Below are 18,755 nucleotides of genomic sequence, written 5' to 3' on the forward strand. Positions count from 1 at the left end.
AAATCTTGATCAAGACAGGGTATTTGTATCACAAAGGCCCTCCAGCCAGTGCAACGTGCCTGGATAAACTAGCACTGCTCAATGGCCATGGCTTACAACCAACCAAAAGGGGAAAGGCTCGTCTTGGTTTAGACCTCGATATAGGTCTTCGACTCCCTCATGACGGGCTTGGGCGTGATGTATTTATGCTCGGCGGCTTCAAGCATGTCGGTTCTCATCTGCATCCCATGGCATTAGATCTCAAGGACGCTCTGTCGTTCATCAAAGAATGCTCTTCAGACGCCGTGGCTTTCGAGTCTCGACAACAGAGCTGCCGAGAGACTCTGATAACAGATTCGAGTTTCTGGGAGTCCACATGTCCAAGAGATCTAGCTTTTCACAAAGAGAACACAAGGAGACTAGAGTCTCGTTCCAAACTACCCAAAGCATTTCATTGTCACATGAGTCTCGCTTTCAACGCTGGTGGATCGTTGGTACTCTTTGAAAACTGCCAAAAGTAGAGAATTAACCATCTCTCACATGAGAGAAGTATGGAAATTACAGGACACAGGCTGGGCTTACCAGCCATTGCGACGACTAGAAGCATTCCGGAAATGAACTGCCTGTCCTGGAAGCTTGTGAGCGTGCAGACACATCTACAAAACAGCGACAAGTCTGTGGGTCACTCCTTTAATTCGAAGCCAGTGTTTCAAAGGAGATGTCAGCTGCTATCTCTTGGAGCGAAATAGAACGGGATTTTAAGCTTTGTTACGCGCCTAGTGTTGCAATTTGTGAGTCTATCCGTCTCTCCTCGTCTTTCTGGAAAACTGAAAAGTTTGAAGATGCCAAGCCTACAAAGTTTGTTCTTGAACAACGAATTTTGGATCGTCTAACATAGGACAGCTTATCGAGCACACATGTATCCTTCTTGGTTAGACTACTACAGGACATAGAAGAGGTCATTAGGCAGGCTATCACTTTGAAAAGCACGTGCATTCCTATATACATGATTTAAGCCAGCTTCTGTTAGAGACAACAACCAACTGCAACCTACCTGAAGCCGAAACGTGGCATCGCTGACCTGCTCAAAGAAGTTGACCAGTTCAATGAGGCCCCGATGAGAGTAAGCCTAGGCAACAGAGCCCATCAGCTTTATGATTCAAGACGTCAGCTCGTTCTAAAAATAGTTTCGCCAACATTCCCTCCAAGCGTGGACATTGAGGAGTGCTGATACGGTTGCGCGTGACAAAGGGCTTTCGAGGCTAAAAAAAAAAAAAAGAAAAAAAAAAAAGCTCAGAGTTAGACCGTGAACATATTGCCAACATTGACTTTGCACATTCTGTTGATCAGCTTACGCATTGGAGTGGTCTAGTCGTTCACATGCGTCGTCTACCTCATTGGCCGACAGGCGATTCAAAAGTACCACAGCGGCCGGTCGGCAGAGATCATCTCAAGACGTCAAGGATGCTACGAGGCCCAAGAGGGATTGCGTAAAATATGATTCGATGATCGGCAAGCCATTTCTGCACGTTGTCCCAAGGGTCTATAAGCGGTCCATGATATAACATGTATCAGAAGTAATGTGCGGCGAGGCAGTCGCCGGTACATGTGACCGACTGCATTTGAGCAGGGAAAAAAAAGGATACAACCAATATTTTTACCATGGTCGCTTACGGGACGCCTTTGCTTAGTTGTTGCTGCTGGTGATGGAGAGATAAGAGAGGTGACATTGAAAGGATTCTCACGTCCGAAAACGGGCTAAACCAGGGCTCTGCGGGAGGGAAATGATCAGCGAGGCGATGACGATATTTTTTTTCGCCTTTTGAATCGCAAACAGCAAAACATGAACCCACAATAGAATCCATTAGGCACGTGCAATTCGGCAATTTATTTTCTAGCGGTGAAAACAAAAACAAGCCACAAGATTTTCTTTTTACTCTCCGAGATCTCGCAGAAGAAGCAAGTAATACGGGCTTTCCCGCTCACCGGTAGGTTTGACCGTGTACGGTAAACAACGTTAGGCTCACTGATCGACCGCTGGAAGTAATCTGTGTCAAGGTGCAAAAAGAGGTATCGGTGTGGAAAAAGAAATACAGCAGTTTATTTGAGGGGAGAATGATGAAAAAAAAAGAAACCGGTATGTCTATATGTTGACCAGTTTGTGTGAGGAGCAGTCACTGCCAAGCGCTTACGGGCGCCTGCAAATCCTTTCTTGTGGCCGGTGGCACGGAATGCTGTGATCGANNAAAAAAAAAAAAAAAAAAAAAGACAGAGACACAAAGTGAAGCAGACGGGGAAGCAGATGGGGAAATGATCTCGGGAATCAACTTCATCTGAGGCAGTCATGGGAGTTCCCTTGTGGCACCAAGAAATGACGACAGAGTTGAGCCGTCCCACCTGACAAGCTCGACATGGTTTCACACTTGCTGTTCGTCTCTGTCCTGGCCCTTACCGGACCAGTTGCCGAACTTTGAACCTTTTATGCCGTGAGATGGCTTTGCCGCCGTCAAAATGCCGTTCTTGCTGAGGATGAATGCGGGGGAGGTGGTTTGAATTTAGGACTGAAAGGCTCGACCACTCGCCCCAGAACGGTTCCAAATGCAACCGTTGTAGGGGGGATTTCGCACCTCTTCGCGCGATAAGCGATCGCTCTTTTTGATTTGACGCAATGTAACCTCGAAATTGATGCATCCCTTCTGTAGCATTCCCCTTGCCCTTTTAGTGCTTCGGCTTTAGATGCTCATCTTATATTGGGTTCTGCTTTCTACCCATGGCTTGCCGCTTGCTTACATTCCCTATTTTGTATCAACACAGCTGCCAAACTTCTTTTTTTTTTTTTTTTTTTAATCACATATCACACCCGCCCCGCTTTGTCTGGAACCATCCCTTCGGTACTGGCCACACCAGGCAAAAACTCAAGCGGGGGAGGGAGTTCTCTTTTGTGCAACCACTACCGTGGGGTTTCCCCCCCTCCCTTTCCTCGGCAGCAGCTCCGTCCGGTAGGTGCCTGGCAAGCCTGGGTACCTCGATGGGAATCGGGGAGAATGAGGGGAAAAGACGGGAACTCGGGAGCTGACTTTCAGCCAAGTGGGCACGTGGCTGGATCCCTGGCATGTTGTGGTATGATTTTGAATACAAGGGATAGATTAACAAAGAAGTTGTAAAAAAAAAAAGATCGTACATGCGAAGGATCGACTCTCAAAGAGCTACTCGTGTCCATTGCCGCACGCGGATGCACCGGGTATTCATCGATGGTGTTTGCAACAGAATGAATCGTCATAATATGACAGGTCACGTCAGCCCTCCGAGACAAATCTGAACTGCCTTGCAGCACGCCACTCCTTTTTTCTCTGGTTATTCTGCTTGTGCTCCGCCACCAACAGCAGCATCGATGCCGTCAGTTTGAAAGAGCGGAAACGGAAACGCCAGGGAACACCAAGTTTATCCCCGTGTATACAGGTAAGCCAAAAGCGGAAGAATAGGGAGCAGCGGGATTTGGAATCGCATGGGGTCGATTGTTCTAATGCACGGCCATCACTTGTGAATTACGTGAGATTTAGACAAGCAGACATTTCAAAGAAGAAGAAGAAGAAAACCAGAGCCAGAAAAACGCAGGCAGTGGGTGACCGAAATATAGTGCTTATCGGGGGCAAGGCACTGGACGCTGCAGGCGAGGTGTGACAAGAAACAACCATGGGAGTAGATATAATACGGCAGTAATATAGGGTGGAGGTGGCAGAAAGTGGAGAGGGGGAAAGAGCCCCCAAAAACTAAAACCATAACCGAGAGAGCAAGTAAGCTGGGACGCAGCTTGGCGGTAATAGCTGGTTCAATAGGGACCAAAAAAAAAAAAAAAAAAAAAAAAAAAAAAAAAAAAAAAAAAAAGACAGAGATGTGTCCATTTCCACCCCTAGGAGTGACCATGATCAACCTTTGCTAAACAACAAGGCGGGGAGGAATGCGTCACAGCGTATCACTACAAGGCACGTTGCACGACGGGGAAGTGCGGTAAGTTGTAACCAAGAAAAAAAAAAAGCCTCGGCAAGCCGGCGGTGCGGGCGGTCAGGCAAAAAGAATAGGAGATTTATCATCAGAATGTGGAGCAAAAGGTCACACGCCTGTCTTCTTTGCAGATGGTATGATAACAAAGTTGCAGAGGACAAACAGGGCGGACAGGAAGACGACGACGCCATTGTTGTTGGATCTTGAGTGAATGAATGGGGTTGCTTTTTTTTTTTTTCTTCTTCTTCTTCTTCTCTCCCTATGTCTCCTGGGAGGTATCTTCTCGCAGCCATAGCTCTTCATCGTCGTCTTCGTTAGTTCCTGTTCGGGCCGAGTTAGCAGTACATGTTTGGTCCATGTCGATCAATTAATTGGTGTTGCGCGCAGCATGTCATGAGCCAGATGCCCTTGTCAGCACCGCGTGGCCGAAAACGGAAAACGGGGACAAGAAAGGCAATTGGTGCAACTGTTTGAGGATCTTGATGGTAAGCAAGGGAGGCTCACCGGCTTGAGCCGAAACCGGAGCCTTTACTCCTACTTCAATGTATCATGTGTTGTTGTTATTTCGTCCTCGTGGTATTGATTTTCTTTTGCTGTTTGGTTTTGCTGTTGTTGTCTGTTTTTGCTATTCCTTGGTCCCTTCGTCCCTTGTAGACGGGGTCGGTGAGCAGGGATGTGCAGCCTTTCTCGAATTTTGTTTTGTTTGGTAGGGCGGGTGCGCCAAGCCGGGTCGACAAGGGGAAATGCTTCTAGAATGGCTGGTTGGATGTGTCAGACAAACAAGTCAGACAGACATGTGGAGCTGTGGGTTGAAAGGAGCCTCGTTTGCCCATGACAAGAAGTGAGGGAAAAAAAAAAATAAAATAAAAAGCCTGAGGGCAGTCTGGGGGCGGGATGGCGTTCGCTAGTCCCCGGACGCCATGTGGACTTGGTTGGAGAGTACTTAGTAAAAGCATGTTTGATGCGCCGGACCGGCGGTGCTGGCTGCAAGAGCTCGCATGGCTGGAAAAGGCCTGGAGATAAGGCGGCTGGGAAAAGAAAACAGGCTCGCTTATTACAAACTACTGTACGCGGTCAAGAATAAGCATCCCAAATCGAGAAGCATACGGCTGATCTCACGGGCTAGACACCAGAACAGCAAGAGTTTCGTGGGTCTAGGAGGGCACTTGTTTAGGTTAGGGATCGGTTAAAAATGGTCTACCGTACCCAGGACCAGGATGGACTAGAGCCGGAATCAGTCTAGCTTGGTAAAAATGGGGTTTGGATCTCTTGGATAAATGTGAACTAATTTTTTTCTTTTTTTTTTCTTTTTTTTCTTTTTTTTCTTTTTCGTTCTACTGTAGTGCTCGGATCCTGTCAGAACGAATCCAAACCAACATCATTGGATTCGGTTCTTCGCCGATTTGACCGATTCTTTGCCCGGACCCACCAACCATCAAAAGTTCCTCTTACGCCGTGGAACTTTTTACTTGGCGACTGTGACTGCTAGTTTGTACCATAATGATCATATGTACTAGACTAGCATTAGAATACAAGTGCGGTATGGTACTGGGCCAGAAGCGTCCCCAAGATACCGGAACGTCAGCGCGAAGGAAGAAAAAGACCCGGCACCGCGTGTTCGATCGAGCAAATGATGACTGCATTTGTCTGTCTCGTATGGCCTCACCGACCTTTTGCTGGTTGTTTGTCTGTTTATTTGTTTATGTCTTCCCCACTATTTGTCTACTACATGGCATATATATTTGCTCCATAGTGCACTCCATATCAACCAGAAGAAAATAACATAAGAGATCGAAAAAGGCGGGATGAAAAGTAAGTATCACCTTGGACAAGAAAAAAGTCGTCGAGTTCTGTCTGCAGTTTGCAGAAGTGGTCAAGTGATGCTCACTGCGAAGCTAAATTTCAGCCTCTTGTCTTACTTTTTCTGCCTGTGGTACCTGTCGTTCGTTTGACGACAAACTGGTGGCCTTGAACCCTCGCTGACGATCCGGATTTATGGGAATTGGGTATTCCTGTTGCACACCGGTTTTCGGCACCGACTTTCTTTAGAGGCTTATTAGATGGTGGAGTGTTGATGTTGATGCTCAGCAGGGATTCAGGTGCTGACAGCCGAGGACAGGGATGAGATAACTGGGCTGATTGATGGGGGCACAGGGACAAACACCGCTGAAGGCTTCTCTGTTCTGTCAACTTTGGCTCGCTCCACTCCACTTTGTGGGCCCCTCCCAAGCGATCCAATTCCCCCCTCCCCCCACACCGAGCCGAGAACATCAAACTTGTCAAAGGGGGCTGCTTGGCTCAGCGCAAAAACGAACAAGACACTGCCAATTGTATTACCATTAGCACTCTCGAACGACGTGATGACGAAATTAGGCTCTGTGCGGTCACATTCGGGGTGGTGTCCATCCAGGTCCCGTCGTTTGCTTGTATGTGCCGTTCGCGATAATTTTTTGTTGTAAATTTAGTTTTTTTTTTTTTTTTCATTTTTACTTTTTGCTCTCCTTGTTTCTGGGTTTGTGCCCCTGCAACCCACCCTGGGGAAGAAAAAAAAAAATAAAAAAAATAAAAACACAGAAAAACAAATCCAATAACATTCTCCCATGCCTTCTCTCGTTGGTTTAACTCAGGCGGCGCGTCTCGTCTATCCCCCCATGCGGTGTATCGGGACCGGTCAGTCGGACGTCACGAGTGTTGGTTCACCTTTGGACCAGTCGCTGGCTCGGGATGGAGCTGACCGGGAAATAATCCCCAGCCCGACTGGGTAGGGGTCCCGGGGCCACCACTAACAACGCGGCCACCACACCTCCCCTTTCCCACCCGACCGATGTGAGCAAAGGGGAAAAAGTCAGACAAAAATAAGACAAGAAACGAAATGACAGGAAAGCTTAAAAACGGAGTGCGTCTGCTGCTTACCTGCTCCGGTCGGACCTACCTTCCATCATGTCGAGTAACACACCAAACCACATCCTCATCTGCCCCAGAGAGATGTTCTGGATGCCAACTACAAATAGCCCTATAATCGACTTTGACCAACTACAGTCTGTCTTGGGGAGTACAGATGCTAGATCTTCCGGCACCAACCTGCAACATGAACGCTTCCATCCGGGCTGCAACAGTAGGACAAGGCAGTAGAACGAGGAGGCTGAAGCAGTCGGATATCGAGACGACCACACAGAATCTAAGAGCGGAGAAACCATCTATCGAGGGGATTCACAATGAAATGCCGTGGCATTCCCTCCCGACACCACCAACAACACCCCCGGCTGCAAAGTCGCCGTCGCCATCGCCAACATCACCGCCAATAGAGGAACCCATAGAGGAACCCGAGACTTACGACCGGTACCTTCACGGCGCCAGCATACAATCCGCCGAGCTTCTCTGCGCCAAACCTCCAGTATCCAGCGGCCCAGACGACTCCATCCAGAGCTTCACTTTTACTTTCCGCGTGCCGCGCGACTACACCCAGATCGCTCCGCCGTCACCATGCAACTCCTACACGCTGCACGCCGAGCTCCTCCGCAGGTCCAGTCCGACGCCGGAGCTCACGGCGGCGCCCATCTTTGTCTACCTCTGCGGCGGGCCGGGGTCAGGCCAGCAGCCGGACCGCCACCGGCTGCTGAACCGCTACGTCGTCGCCAACGGCTACCAGATGCTGCTGCTCGACTACCGCGGCTGCGGGCGGAGCCAGCCCCTGACGGTCGACAGCGTGCTCGCGCGCACCAGCAGGAGTCGCCGCTGTGGCAGCGGCGGCAGCGGCAGCACCAGCAGCAACCACGAGGCCGTGCGGGCGTTCCAGGAGGTGAGGCAGGGCAACATCGTGCGCGACTTCGAGGCCGTCCGCCGATTCCTGGTCGACTACATACCGGGCCAGCGCGACCTCGAGGACCGGTTCGTCCTCCTGGGCCAGAGCTACGGTGGCTGGATCGCCCTGACCTACGCGGATCGGTACCCCGGCAGCGTCAGAGCCGTGCTGCTGACAGGCGGGATGCCGCCGCTCGGGGCGTCGCCGGAGCGCGTGTACGCGAGACTGTTTGACGAGGTGACCAGGGCGAACGAGCTCTTCTACGCGCGGTACCCGGACGCCGTGCAGGTGGTGCGGCGGATCGCGACCGGGATCCTGAGGGCGCAGGACGGGCGGGGCGTGAAGCGCAGGAGGGTCAGCAAGCGGCGCAAGGTGGAGGAGAGGTACGGGGCGGACGACAACGTGCCGAGCCTGGCGACGTTTGCCAGCATGGGCCGCCTGCTCGGCGAGCCGGACGGGGCGCGCAAGCTGTACGAGCGCCTGGCGCTGATGGACAAGCACATGGCCGAGACGGGCGGCCCGCCGCGGTTCGAGGACATGGACACGCACCGGTTCAACGACCGGCTGCCCTACGCCTTTGACCACGAGATCCAGTGCTACGTGTCCACCGAGGGCCAGACGTCCAACTGGGCGGCCCGGACGGTGCGGGACAGCAACCCAGCCTACGACTGGATCTCGAGCAGCACCGAGGACGAGCTGGCGGCGGCAGCGACGGCGACGGCGTCGTCGGCGTCGTCGTCAGGCCGCATGCACTTTCTCGGCGAGGCCTTCATGCCCGAGCACGCCGACGACTACGCGTCGCTCCGGGCGCTGGGCGGGCGTGCCTTTGCCGACGAGGTGGTCCGCGCCGGCCAGACCGAGACGCTGTTCGACATGGACCGGCTGCGCGACAACGCCGTGCCCGTCTACGCCGTCATATACCGCAAGGACATGTACGTGGACGCGGACCTGGCCGTCGAGGCGGCGGCCAAGGTCGGGTGCGTCAAGTGCGTCAGGCTGCCCGAGGCGTCGGAGCTGAGGCACAATGCAATACGCGAGAGCGCGGATCAAGTGATTGGCATTTTCCGGGATCTCGGGTTCGACGGGTTCCCGAGGGATCCAGAGATTTGAACTAGTCTAGAACAGGACTGTTACCCGTACTTTAGGTTTTGCTGGGGTATGGGGATGGCGCTTTCAATTCTTTTTTTATTTTTTTATTTTTCGTTTTTCATTTTTTTTTTTATTCTCCTCCTCAGGACGCCAAGGGAAACAGCGCAAGTGGGCTTTCTAAAATGATACCAGGTATAATTATTGGGTTTAATGTTGCGTGCCAAGGATGCACGCTGAAAATAGATCGTCGCAACTCAAAACAAAACAATGATAATTTGCGATTTGCCTTTTTTAATAGCCACGAACCGAGTTTGGGACAAACACTGAACATCGACAGGCCTGCGAGCCAACAGACAAGGGGGGGTTCAGATCGAGTTTATTGGAAACTCGGCAATTACTACTCAACCACAAATACTTTCCTTCCCCACATTTTGCATAATCGCCTCCCCAATGCTGCCCAAATTGGCTCAGCCCCTACCCCAAGAATTATAGTTCCTGGCCCTAAACATGTAAGTTAGTCATGTCAGAGAAGGCCAAGCTGTCCCGCCAGTTTCGTCTGTGGAGCGCTCTCCTGTCAAGAAACTGTCAAATAGGGTTAGTTGCGCCGACGAGAAAGGATTGCCCTCACCTTGGTGATTGCCTGAGAACCCCAAGTAGATGATGATCTGCGTAAGATTTGCGTATTGTGTTTGTTAGTTGCCTAAAAATGAACAAAAGGTTTGGGGGGGCCAGTTCATGCGCTCACGTGGCCTGTGATGGAGTTGTAAACGTTGGATGATCTCGCAGAAACAATGTTTCTTGGGAGTGTATATATATTGGATGACAACTGCTCCCGGTAGTATGGTTCAGTTTCTCTTTCTCTCCACCCTCACAGATATCCACCGTCTCTGGTCTATGCTTTGGTTTTTTTAATTTCCTCTTTTTTTTTTGTTTGCTTTGTGATTATCTTGGTGCCATCATCTTCTTTGGCTATAGTCACTCGCTCAGATTATCAGCTAACCCTCCCTCACTTTCTCTTTTGGCTTTTTGTCAATCTGCAATTCTTACCCGCAACAACAAGACAAAATGGTCCAATTCTCTCTCACCTCGGCCATTCTGCTGGCCAGCAGTCTCGTCTCGAGCACCCTTGCAGCCAATACCAACGGCTGCGGCGGCGTCAACGCCACCCTGACTTCGGGCGTGCACAAGATCAAGGTCAATGGCGTCGACAGGCAGTACACCCTCAAGCTTCCCGATGGATACGACGGCAAGACGCCCAAGAAGCTCATCTTTGGGTGGCACTGGCGCTTCAGCCGCATGGAAGACGTTGTCACCGGCGTGAGCATCCAGCCGTGGTATGGCCTCGAGTCCCGCGCCAAGGGCTCCGCCATCTTTGTGGCCCCCGACGGCATTGACAAGGGATGGTCCAACGACAACGGCCGCGACATCGCATTCCTCGACGCCATGATCAAGGAGCTCGATGCCGGCCTGTGCATCGACACCGAGCAGCGCTTCAGCGTGGGCTACTCGTACGGCGCCGCCATGACCTTTGCCGTTGCCTGCGCCCGAGCCAAGCAGTTCCGTGCCGTGAGCATCATCAATGGAGGACTGGTCAGCGGCTGCGACGGCGGTAACGACCCGGTCAACTTCCTCCAGTTCCGAGGAACCGAAGACGGTGTCTTCCCCTTGGATAAGCAGGTCGAGCTCAAGGACAAGTTCGTCAAGGCCAACGGCTGCCAGGCAAAGGACCTCGCAGTGCCCGTCAGCCCCAGCCAGAGTGCAACGACGGACTTTACCTGCACCAAGAAGAAGCTTTCATTCGTCACCTTTGTTGGCGGTCACGTCGGCGCACCCCTCGGAGAGAATAACCCGCTTGGTCCGGATACCACCTGGGACTTCTTCACCAAGGCCACTTAACTCAAGGGACTTGCAATCCTTGCGATGAGGTGAGCAAGCTTCACGACGGTGAACTGGCTTTACGATGATGAACAGGCTTCACGATGGTGAACAGGCTTTCACGATGGCGAACAGGCTTCACGATGGTGAACAGGCTTCACGATGGTTGTTTTCTAAGCCTGAGGCTTCCGGTCTACTCTTCCTTCTTCTTCGCATTAGCAATTTTCAGATTGACGTTACTAGCGTTTCGTGTTTGTATCTTTGGCATTCGTTTGTACATAGCCGGCTTGGTACTCTGCATGCAGATGATTACCCTTCTGAACCTTCAAATAGGATGTGATTCCTTTTTGACTTGTCCTTTGGCAGTCTGTTGAATTTTTCCATGCTCACTCGTTTCGTGTCTGATGTTGATTAAGCAAAGCATGTGCTGATATTTCAGTCGCCCCAGGCACAGGCGTCCCTAGTTCAACTAGTCCACAGGATCGCAGGGAGGGACAAGTTAAAAAAGGAGAGCATGAGCAAGCACAATAGGAACTACCCCTTACTAAACGGTGGGATACTCTGTTCGTCTTCTAGTCGAAAAGAATAGTTTGAAGTTAACCTTGATTCGTTGGCACGATGATGCGAACAGACGTTGTCTAGCGGGCGGCTAGCTTTATGGCTGCTTGTTCGCCGCATGCACGATGAACAGATGACAAATGTCGTCCAGACCTGCCTAGGACGTTAGCCAAATCTTATTTAGACATCATCTCTAGAGCAGCGGGAAGATTCCGCCCGGGTTTAGAACGGACGACGACGCGAAAATGCCGAGGAAGTGAACATATATGCTGCGGGGTATACTGCTTTTGCCTTTGTGCTCGGTAAACTGCAAACCTCTTCAACTCGATCGAGAGTCTTTGTCTTTTAGTACTATTTTAACAGTATCCAAGAGAGATAGTGACATAATGGGGCCATGTGCTGTTGAAGAGCTTGCCGATCACGGGCCAACTCCTAGTAAAAGCTCCCGAGCTGCAACTGCCGGGAAACAGACGGCTTTTCGCAGTGGAGACCCAACAGCCGCCCTGGCAGAGATCAGTGACGCCGAAGTCACGGGCCCTCCATTCTTTGAGAGCCTGACCAAAGCGAGAGCCTACTTCAAGCACCGGCTTGCGATTGCCTTTCGCATCTTTGCCAAACTTGGCTTTTGTGAGGGCGTGGCTGGCCACATCACTTGTCGTGATCCCATCGATCCGACTTCTTTCTGGGTCAACCCTTTCGGTGAGTTTACGCCCTGGTAGCTCGAGGAGTAGATCAGGGCTCTTATCAGAGTATCGAAAGTATTAACTGCTGGACAAGGCCTTCACTTTTCGTTAATCAACGACGACGATCTCTTGCGGGTGAGCGAGGATGGAAAGGTGCTTGAAGGCGGGAGGAATCGAAGACTGAACCTTGGTGAGTGTTGGCATATCTCTCCAGAGATAGGGGGTTCGAACGCCATGTAACGACATGGCACCATTGCATGCCAGAGCTGCTAACTGAGAAGCAAACTCAGCCGCATATACGATCCACGCCGAGCTGCACCGGGCCCGACCGGACGTCATGTGCGCCGCGCACGCCCACACCGTCTACGGACGCGCCATGTGCAGCACCGGCCGGCCGCTGCGGATGCTGACGCAGGACTTTTGCGTCTTTTGGCGGGATGTGGTACTGTACGAGAACTTTGGCGGCGTCGTCTTGGCCGCTGAAGAGGGCCGCGCCATCGCCTCTGCCCTGGGCGGCAGGAAGGCGGCCCTGCTCGCCAACCACGGCTTGCTGGTGGCCGGGCCGAGCATCGAAGCGACTGTCGCTTGGTTCGCGATGCTCGAAAAGTGCTGCCAGGTGCAACTGCTGGCAGAGGCGGCCGTGGGCGGCGGGGCGGCGTATGGAAGCGGCGACGTCGTAACGATCGGGGATGAGGAGGCGCAGGCGACCTGGGAGGTGGTGGGTTCGGGAGAGCATGGCTACTTCATGGGCCTGCCGCTGTTCCAAGTGGGCGAAAAGGAGTTTGGGGAGGCTACTCACATGGGCAGGGGGATGGAGCCGCGTTGACTGAGGTCACATCGAGGTGATGTAGGTTGGCCTTGCTAGCATCAAAGGCCTGGTTGGAGTGGGAGAAGCCTATACGGTTGCTTGGGTTGAAATGGCAGAGTTTGTACAAGGTGCCGCTTGGAATTGGCAAGGAATTGGCTGGCAGCCATCAAGGGCTTTTTTTTCATTTGCCTGCACTGCATGAAGGTGCCTTCCCAAGTGGCTGAATTTCGCTGACCCCGTTTGCCTCTTTTGCTCATCTAAAATAAAAGAAAATTCTTGAACAGGCATCTTTGCTCTCCTCAGATACTCCTCACATTAATTCCACAGCCCACATAGGAACGACAAGATAATTCAGCCTCAACCGTGTTTACCTACATAGTATAACCAAACTTTCCACAAGCCAAGGCCTTGCATTTCGAGACGTGACTTGTCTGCCTTTTCCACCACTCTGGGACAATTCCAACACTTCCAGCACAAAGGCAATCACAGCCAGATTCTCGGAATCTCATTTTTACGAACAATATTGTGAGTTTGCGTCTACATTCCTATTCGCCCCAGCGCTGGTTATTGTATGCTAATCTTTCCTCCTTGAACGAAGCCAAGAAGCATACCAGACCGACATTCAGGTCCATCACGGACCTCCAGACCTCCGAGAAACTGCCCAGAGGGGCGCAATGGCCCCTCCGCCGACACCAGACACGGGGAGGAACGAGGAGCTAAGCTTCCCGGTACTCCCAGGCCTCTTGACCAAGAGCCTGCAGGGGTACTTGGACGGGTTGGCGGATCAGCGCCGCGAATACACCTTGGACATGGTGGAGCACACCAGAGATCTCAAGGAAGCTCTGGAAGCTCGGGTGAGGAAGAAGGCCAGAAGGGCCAAGAAGGCCAAGAAGGATGAGGGCTGCAAGAAGGAGCAGAAAGATGGGGGTGCGGGTGGGGTGGGCCCAGATTCAAAGAGGAGCGGTGCCAGAGATGAAAAGGGCAACGTAATATTTTGGAGTTTACCGTGATCTTGGTTCTTTTTAATATTTCTAAACAGCCTGTCTGGCTGTGTCTTGTCGTCACTTGACCGTATGATACAACTTCGTAAATCACAATAAGCCTGACGCCACCGTCACTGGGACTTGGCATATCCCTACTTTACTAAGTGATACGTGATGTGTTAAACTTGCGTAGAGACCTTGATATTTTGTGTTGGACTATGGCCACCGCTAGAGATACGAATTGGGTGGGTTGTGTTTTGAAAATGGTAGTTTAGATAGGAAATATAGGTGCTCTTTCACGAAAGCACTAAACCCAATCCGGCCTTTGCACAACCCCCGTCGACCTTCTCCTCACCTCTGCAAAAGACTGTTTTCACATGCTAGCAAGAGCCTTCCAAGAAAAAAAAAAATGAAAAAGGTAATTCGACCAAAGGCTGCCACATCTACAAGAAAAAAGTAGCGTCTAGTTGGAATAAAGGAAGCCTATTAAGCGAGACGATCAGGCGGTGCGGTGAGCACAATACGAATACGATACCGAATTCGATAACGACTACGACCCCCACATCGCATAAGCGCTACTGTAGATGCAGAAAGCTGGACATAAATAGGGCTATTGAAGCCGCAACTGAAGCATCTTGTAGCATGATTCATCACAACAGCAACATCATCTTCCCATCCAGAAAGCCACAAGTAACCCTCCCTACTGCTATGGAGAAAATGACAGCAAAGGCTCCAGGGGCCGCCGACACGGACGGCCTGGAAGAGAAGCGCGCAGCCCTGGCCGCCTGGGAGCAAGCCGGAATCGCCAAGCTTCCGCCCATGTCCACATCCATCACCGAGGCCTGGGTAGACATCACCCTGCCCTCGGGCTTCGTCTCCAAGACGCTCGTCATCCGCCCCTCGAAGCCCGGCCCGCCTGGTCCCCTGATCGTGCTCTTGCACGGCGGCGGCTTCGCGCTCGGCTCGCCCGCCATGACCACGCGACCGGGCCGGGAGTTTGCAGAGCACTTTGGCGCCACGGTGGTCGCGCCCTCGTACAAGCTGCTGCCCGAGCACGCGTGGCCGGCCGGGTCCGAGAGCGCGTGGGAGGTGCTGGTGTGGCTGGCCCGGAACGCGCAGGACGGCGGCGACGCGCGCTTCGCTGCCGATCTGGACCGGGGCTTCGTCGTGGGCGGGTTCAGCGCCGGCGCCACCATCTCGACCGTCGCCGCGGGGCTCTCGCTGGACGCTGGGCTGTTGCGAGATCATCATCAACAGCTTGCCAAGCCGATCACGGGCGTGTTTGCCAACTGCCCCTGTCTGCTGAGGAACGAGGAGATGGTGCCGGCAAAGTATCGCGAGCTGTGGACCTCGCGGGACGACAATAGGTTTGCCCCGGGCCTGGATACGGAAGGCCTCGAGTTGATCTGGCGTCTAATGAGGCCTGATCTTGAGTCGCCGTGGACGTCTCCCTTCAACTCCCTCGGTGGCTTGAACGGGAATTCTGGGCCCAAATACTACATCCAGGTCGGCAAGCTCGATCCTCTGCGCGATGACGGTATCGTGTTCGAAAAGACGCTTGCGGATCGGGGTGTCGAGACCAAGATTGATGTGTTCCCAGACGATGCACATCACGCTTGGGTCGCTTTGCCGTTCGAGTCGGTTAGCAAAGACCCAACTGATGAGGAGATGACTATGGGGGGAATGAGGTGGCTGTTGGGCTTGGAGAAGTAGACGGCGTGTTTATCGGTGATCGGTACGATTTGTATTTCAGAGTGCGCACTCGATTGAGTAGCTAGACGACAACCGAAGTAGATCTAGACGGCAATATCTCGTGCAATATCGGGCGCAGCAGAATCTCTCATGCTCTCCTGTCATCTGAGATAAGTATCAGTGTGCCTCACCTTGATAATAACAACAATCACCTCAATACACCTAGAAGCCCAACTATCAAGTACGATACTACCCAAAAATATCACACAAGTAACCCAATAATTCTCGCGTCAGGTATTACGGTTCACGAGATGCTATCGTCTTTTACAAGGCGTAAGAATGGTCGGACTAAAAAAAGTTCGAACCTCTTGGGCAACCAAAAAAAAAAAAAGAAAAAAAAGAAGAAGGAAAAAAAGCACGGCTTCAAACTGCCAACAATTGCCTCTTCGCGGATCTGACTAATGGTGAGGCTTGTTAACGCTGACTTTGTTAAACGAGCGATCCTAGCTCTCTAGGCCAGTTCAGAACGGTGCTCATACATGGGTTGCCTGCGTATGCGCGGTGAGTTTCGAGAATCCGGACAACATGATGAAACTTAAGTCGGTTGAAAGCTTTGACACATTTTGGCGGATGCTGTGGAATTTCGAGGGGAATGGGTAATACAGGTACGTAGCCATTTCAATGTCGGTAGCAGGGTCAAGGCAGAGGCAGGGCAGTTAAGGTGGAGCGGCTTGACAGAAATTTCTTTTATAGCAAACGGTGGAGGGTATAGAAACTGAGAAGCATACAACGGAACGTGGGGCGGTTTTTCGAGAGTTCATGATGAGTGCAGTAGTACTCATGTTCCTTCTATTTCTGGCAAGGTTCTGAATGTTGTCGAGGTATAGCCTTTGACTCTGACTGCAGTTTCATCATAAAAAAAAAGGGGGACAAGAATCCTCTGATGGGTAAGAGTTACATGGTTCATATCATGCCCAGTTTGACTTTGACATGTCTACAATAAGTATTCTTGTATTAAAACGTACCAGATAGGCGGACTCATACCATAATTATCAAGTGCAGATGTTTTGTTTTGTGGAGCTACACAGTCAAATCAACAGGAACGTCGAAAAAATCATAATCGTTCCTAAAAATCGCCGGCCTAGCATTTGCCTGGCGACTCGGAAAGTTGAAGCTGACCAAGAAAAAAAACTCGAAGCCGTCAAGGATCTGTAGTCAGGTAGTCGACCGACCTAAGCGGTGATCAGACCCGTTTTTGTGCTCGTGAAACTTACAAAACAGTGCAACATTACATGAGCTCAAGCCAAGATGTCTAGATTCTATTGTTGGGGAATCGATGTCTTAGCGGGGATCTAGCCCCCAACCCCATACCGAAACAACGGTTGCAAATGTCAATCTGGGAGTCAAACACGTGGTCATGACAAGCACTGAAACCATGTGCCCACTGGCGAGGTTCAATTTGGTTGCATTGTTCCTATTTTATCTAGTCTGCGACAATGGTGGAGTCAGCAACTATGCCATCAGTCTTGGCCATTTTTGGAACCTAAATAGAGATAAACTATGAAACAGCTGCATCTTGCTGTGCGTATAAAGTGGCCCAGTCCATCCAGACTTTCGAGACTTCTTATCAATTCCAACCATCAGCCTCCAATCCAAGCTCATTTCAATACCTACCTATTTACCTACCAGCCGGTCTGCCTTTCCCACGTTCCTTGACGGCACGTTTAACCAAGTCTTTGACCTTTCTTTCTCACCTACAATCACCATGAAGGTAGGACGGATCTAAACCCTCCAGCAAGCTGCTCGTTTGTCAAGCAACATTCTAACCACCACCATTCCTCGTTACAGTTCTTGACCATCATTACCCTGGCCGTCTCGGCCGTCGCAGCGCAAACCTGCGTGCTCAAGTGCTCAAGCGGACCTCAAGGCGGAAACGACGTCACCACTACATGTTCCAGCCAGGGTGTCACCTGCACCACCCAGCAGGGCCTTCAATGCAAGCTCGGCTTCCCGTCCTTTACGCCACCGGCGCAATGTACCTTCTGTTCATGTGCGCCGCCCTCGGGAGTATAATGCTTTGGCGGTGAATAAGGATTCAACAAATCTCGGACGTGTTGGTCGGGGGATGAGGTTTGGGTCAGCAGTCAGTTTGGACCGGTGGACTTCCTTTGATTAGGGGGAGGGGATTCTGCGAGTCTATGGAATGAGACTATGAGAGTGGACACAGGCCCACGCAATTTGGCGTCCTAGATAACTGGACAAGAGCTCCAGAGAAAATCTAGAGGGGTTGTCTCAATGATTATTTTTCAAACTGTCAAGACGTGAAGATGACATTCATGATAAATGCTTGTTGGAATCGTGCAGCCAAAAACCCAAGTTTGTTTGGAGAAACACGTTCTTCAGGACGTTATATACGGCCCTGGGCTCTTAAAATAAAGCGACTAAAGCTGACATGCTAGCTTTCAAAAAGCAGTAAATGGTGCATAACCCAGGGGACAAACAAGCTAACATCACAAAGAGCCCGAATCATCGCGACAAACAGAAATATCTTGTCTGTCCTCTTGTGTACCTTGGACATATGATATATGAAACCCATTTTCAATCAGATTCTCACCGAATTTGGATTTGGATTCCTCAACAGCACATATCTACGTCTCGGTTCCTTTCCCAGACCAGACCTGCAAAACCCTTTGTTTGATCACGGTCCACATTGGATATTGTCTTCCCTCAAAAACTTTTATCGAGACTTAATGAACCGATATCCGCGCAGAAGCTGCAGTTCTCACTGCAAACAAGGGCATCGCATGAATAGTTGCTGCCCATCTTTCGATCTGTACCTTCAGTCAGAGACACTGCGACTTTCTTCCAGCCTCGTGCGGCTTGACATCGTTTTTGGAAACCCTTGACGCAGCTTCCGTGCCTGACCACAGCGGCTTGGAGCCGAGAGAAAGCCAAAGAAAGACGATGATTGTGCATCAATTGATGGGGTCAGAACAACTCAGAATCGAATGCATTAGGAAGGCGTCATCCGCTGGTCATGTTATGGTGCACTCCAAGCCCCCCCCCCCCCAAGAACACGGACAGACCAAGGCTTGAGAACAGCGATCCAGATCTTGATGCAAGACTTGAGTTACGGCCTCAAAGCCTAGGGAAGCAGGTAAAAATGAGTATCTCCCGTGGCCAGGAGCTTACACCGATGACGGCATATGGGTCAGACAGCTGCGATTTACTGTCAACCTGCCTAACAAGGCCGTAAATTCCAAAACTGTGGGTGAACCCCCCCA

At 51.3% G+C, this 18,755-nt stretch overlaps 6 protein-coding genes across 6 annotated transcripts; all 6 read left to right on the forward strand.

The window, feature by feature from the left end:
• Window positions 1–7,069: 7,069 nt before the first annotated feature.
• On the forward strand, window positions 7,070–8,893 carry PpBr36_02524 (uncharacterized protein; the record flags this gene model as incomplete). The annotated part of the gene is made up of 1 exon (XM_029889705.1): window positions 7,070–8,893. The coding sequence occupies one exon, from the start codon at window positions 7,070–7,072 to the stop codon at window positions 8,891–8,893; it is 1,824 nt and encodes a 607-aa protein (XP_029753442.1).
• A 1,044-nt stretch (window positions 8,894–9,937) lies between these two features.
• On the forward strand, window positions 9,938–10,768 carry PpBr36_02525 (uncharacterized protein; the record flags this gene model as incomplete). The annotated part of the gene is made up of 1 exon (XM_029889706.1): window positions 9,938–10,768. The coding sequence occupies one exon, from the start codon at window positions 9,938–9,940 to the stop codon at window positions 10,766–10,768; it is 831 nt and encodes a 276-aa protein (XP_029753441.1).
• Window positions 10,769–11,691: 923 nt separating this feature from the next.
• PpBr36_02526 (uncharacterized protein) lies at window positions 11,692–12,814 on the forward strand (the record flags this gene model as incomplete). The annotated part of the gene is made up of 3 exons (XM_029889707.1): window positions 11,692–12,004; window positions 12,083–12,178; window positions 12,279–12,814. 3 exons carry the CDS (start codon window positions 11,692–11,694, stop codon window positions 12,812–12,814), a joined length of 945 nt encoding a protein of 314 aa, XP_029753440.1.
• Window positions 12,815–13,470: 656 nt separating this feature from the next.
• PpBr36_02527 (uncharacterized protein) lies at window positions 13,471–13,806 on the forward strand (the record flags this gene model as incomplete). Its single annotated transcript, XM_029889708.1, has 1 exon — window positions 13,471–13,806. The coding sequence occupies one exon, from the start codon at window positions 13,471–13,473 to the stop codon at window positions 13,804–13,806; it is 336 nt and encodes a 111-aa protein (XP_029753439.1).
• A 681-nt stretch (window positions 13,807–14,487) lies between these two features.
• Window positions 14,488–15,492, forward strand: PpBr36_02528 (uncharacterized protein; the record flags this gene model as incomplete). Its single annotated transcript, XM_029889709.1, has 1 exon — window positions 14,488–15,492. The coding sequence occupies one exon, from the start codon at window positions 14,488–14,490 to the stop codon at window positions 15,490–15,492; it is 1,005 nt and encodes a 334-aa protein (XP_029753438.1).
• Window positions 15,493–17,116: 1,624 nt separating this feature from the next.
• Window positions 17,117–17,544, forward strand: PpBr36_02529 (uncharacterized protein; the record flags this gene model as incomplete). Its single annotated transcript, XM_029889710.1, has 2 exons — window positions 17,117–17,242; window positions 17,320–17,544. Coding segments are annotated over 2 exons (351 nt in total), but the record flags the coding sequence as incomplete, so codon positions are not given.
• Between the last annotated feature and the right edge of the window lie 1,211 nt (window positions 17,545–18,755).

This window comes from Pyricularia pennisetigena, chromosome 3 (genome assembly GCF_004337985.1).
Source record: "Pyricularia pennisetigena strain Br36 chromosome 3, whole genome shotgun sequence".
Classification (NCBI taxonomy): Eukaryota; Fungi; Ascomycota; class Sordariomycetes; order Magnaporthales; family Pyriculariaceae; genus Pyricularia; species Pyricularia pennisetigena.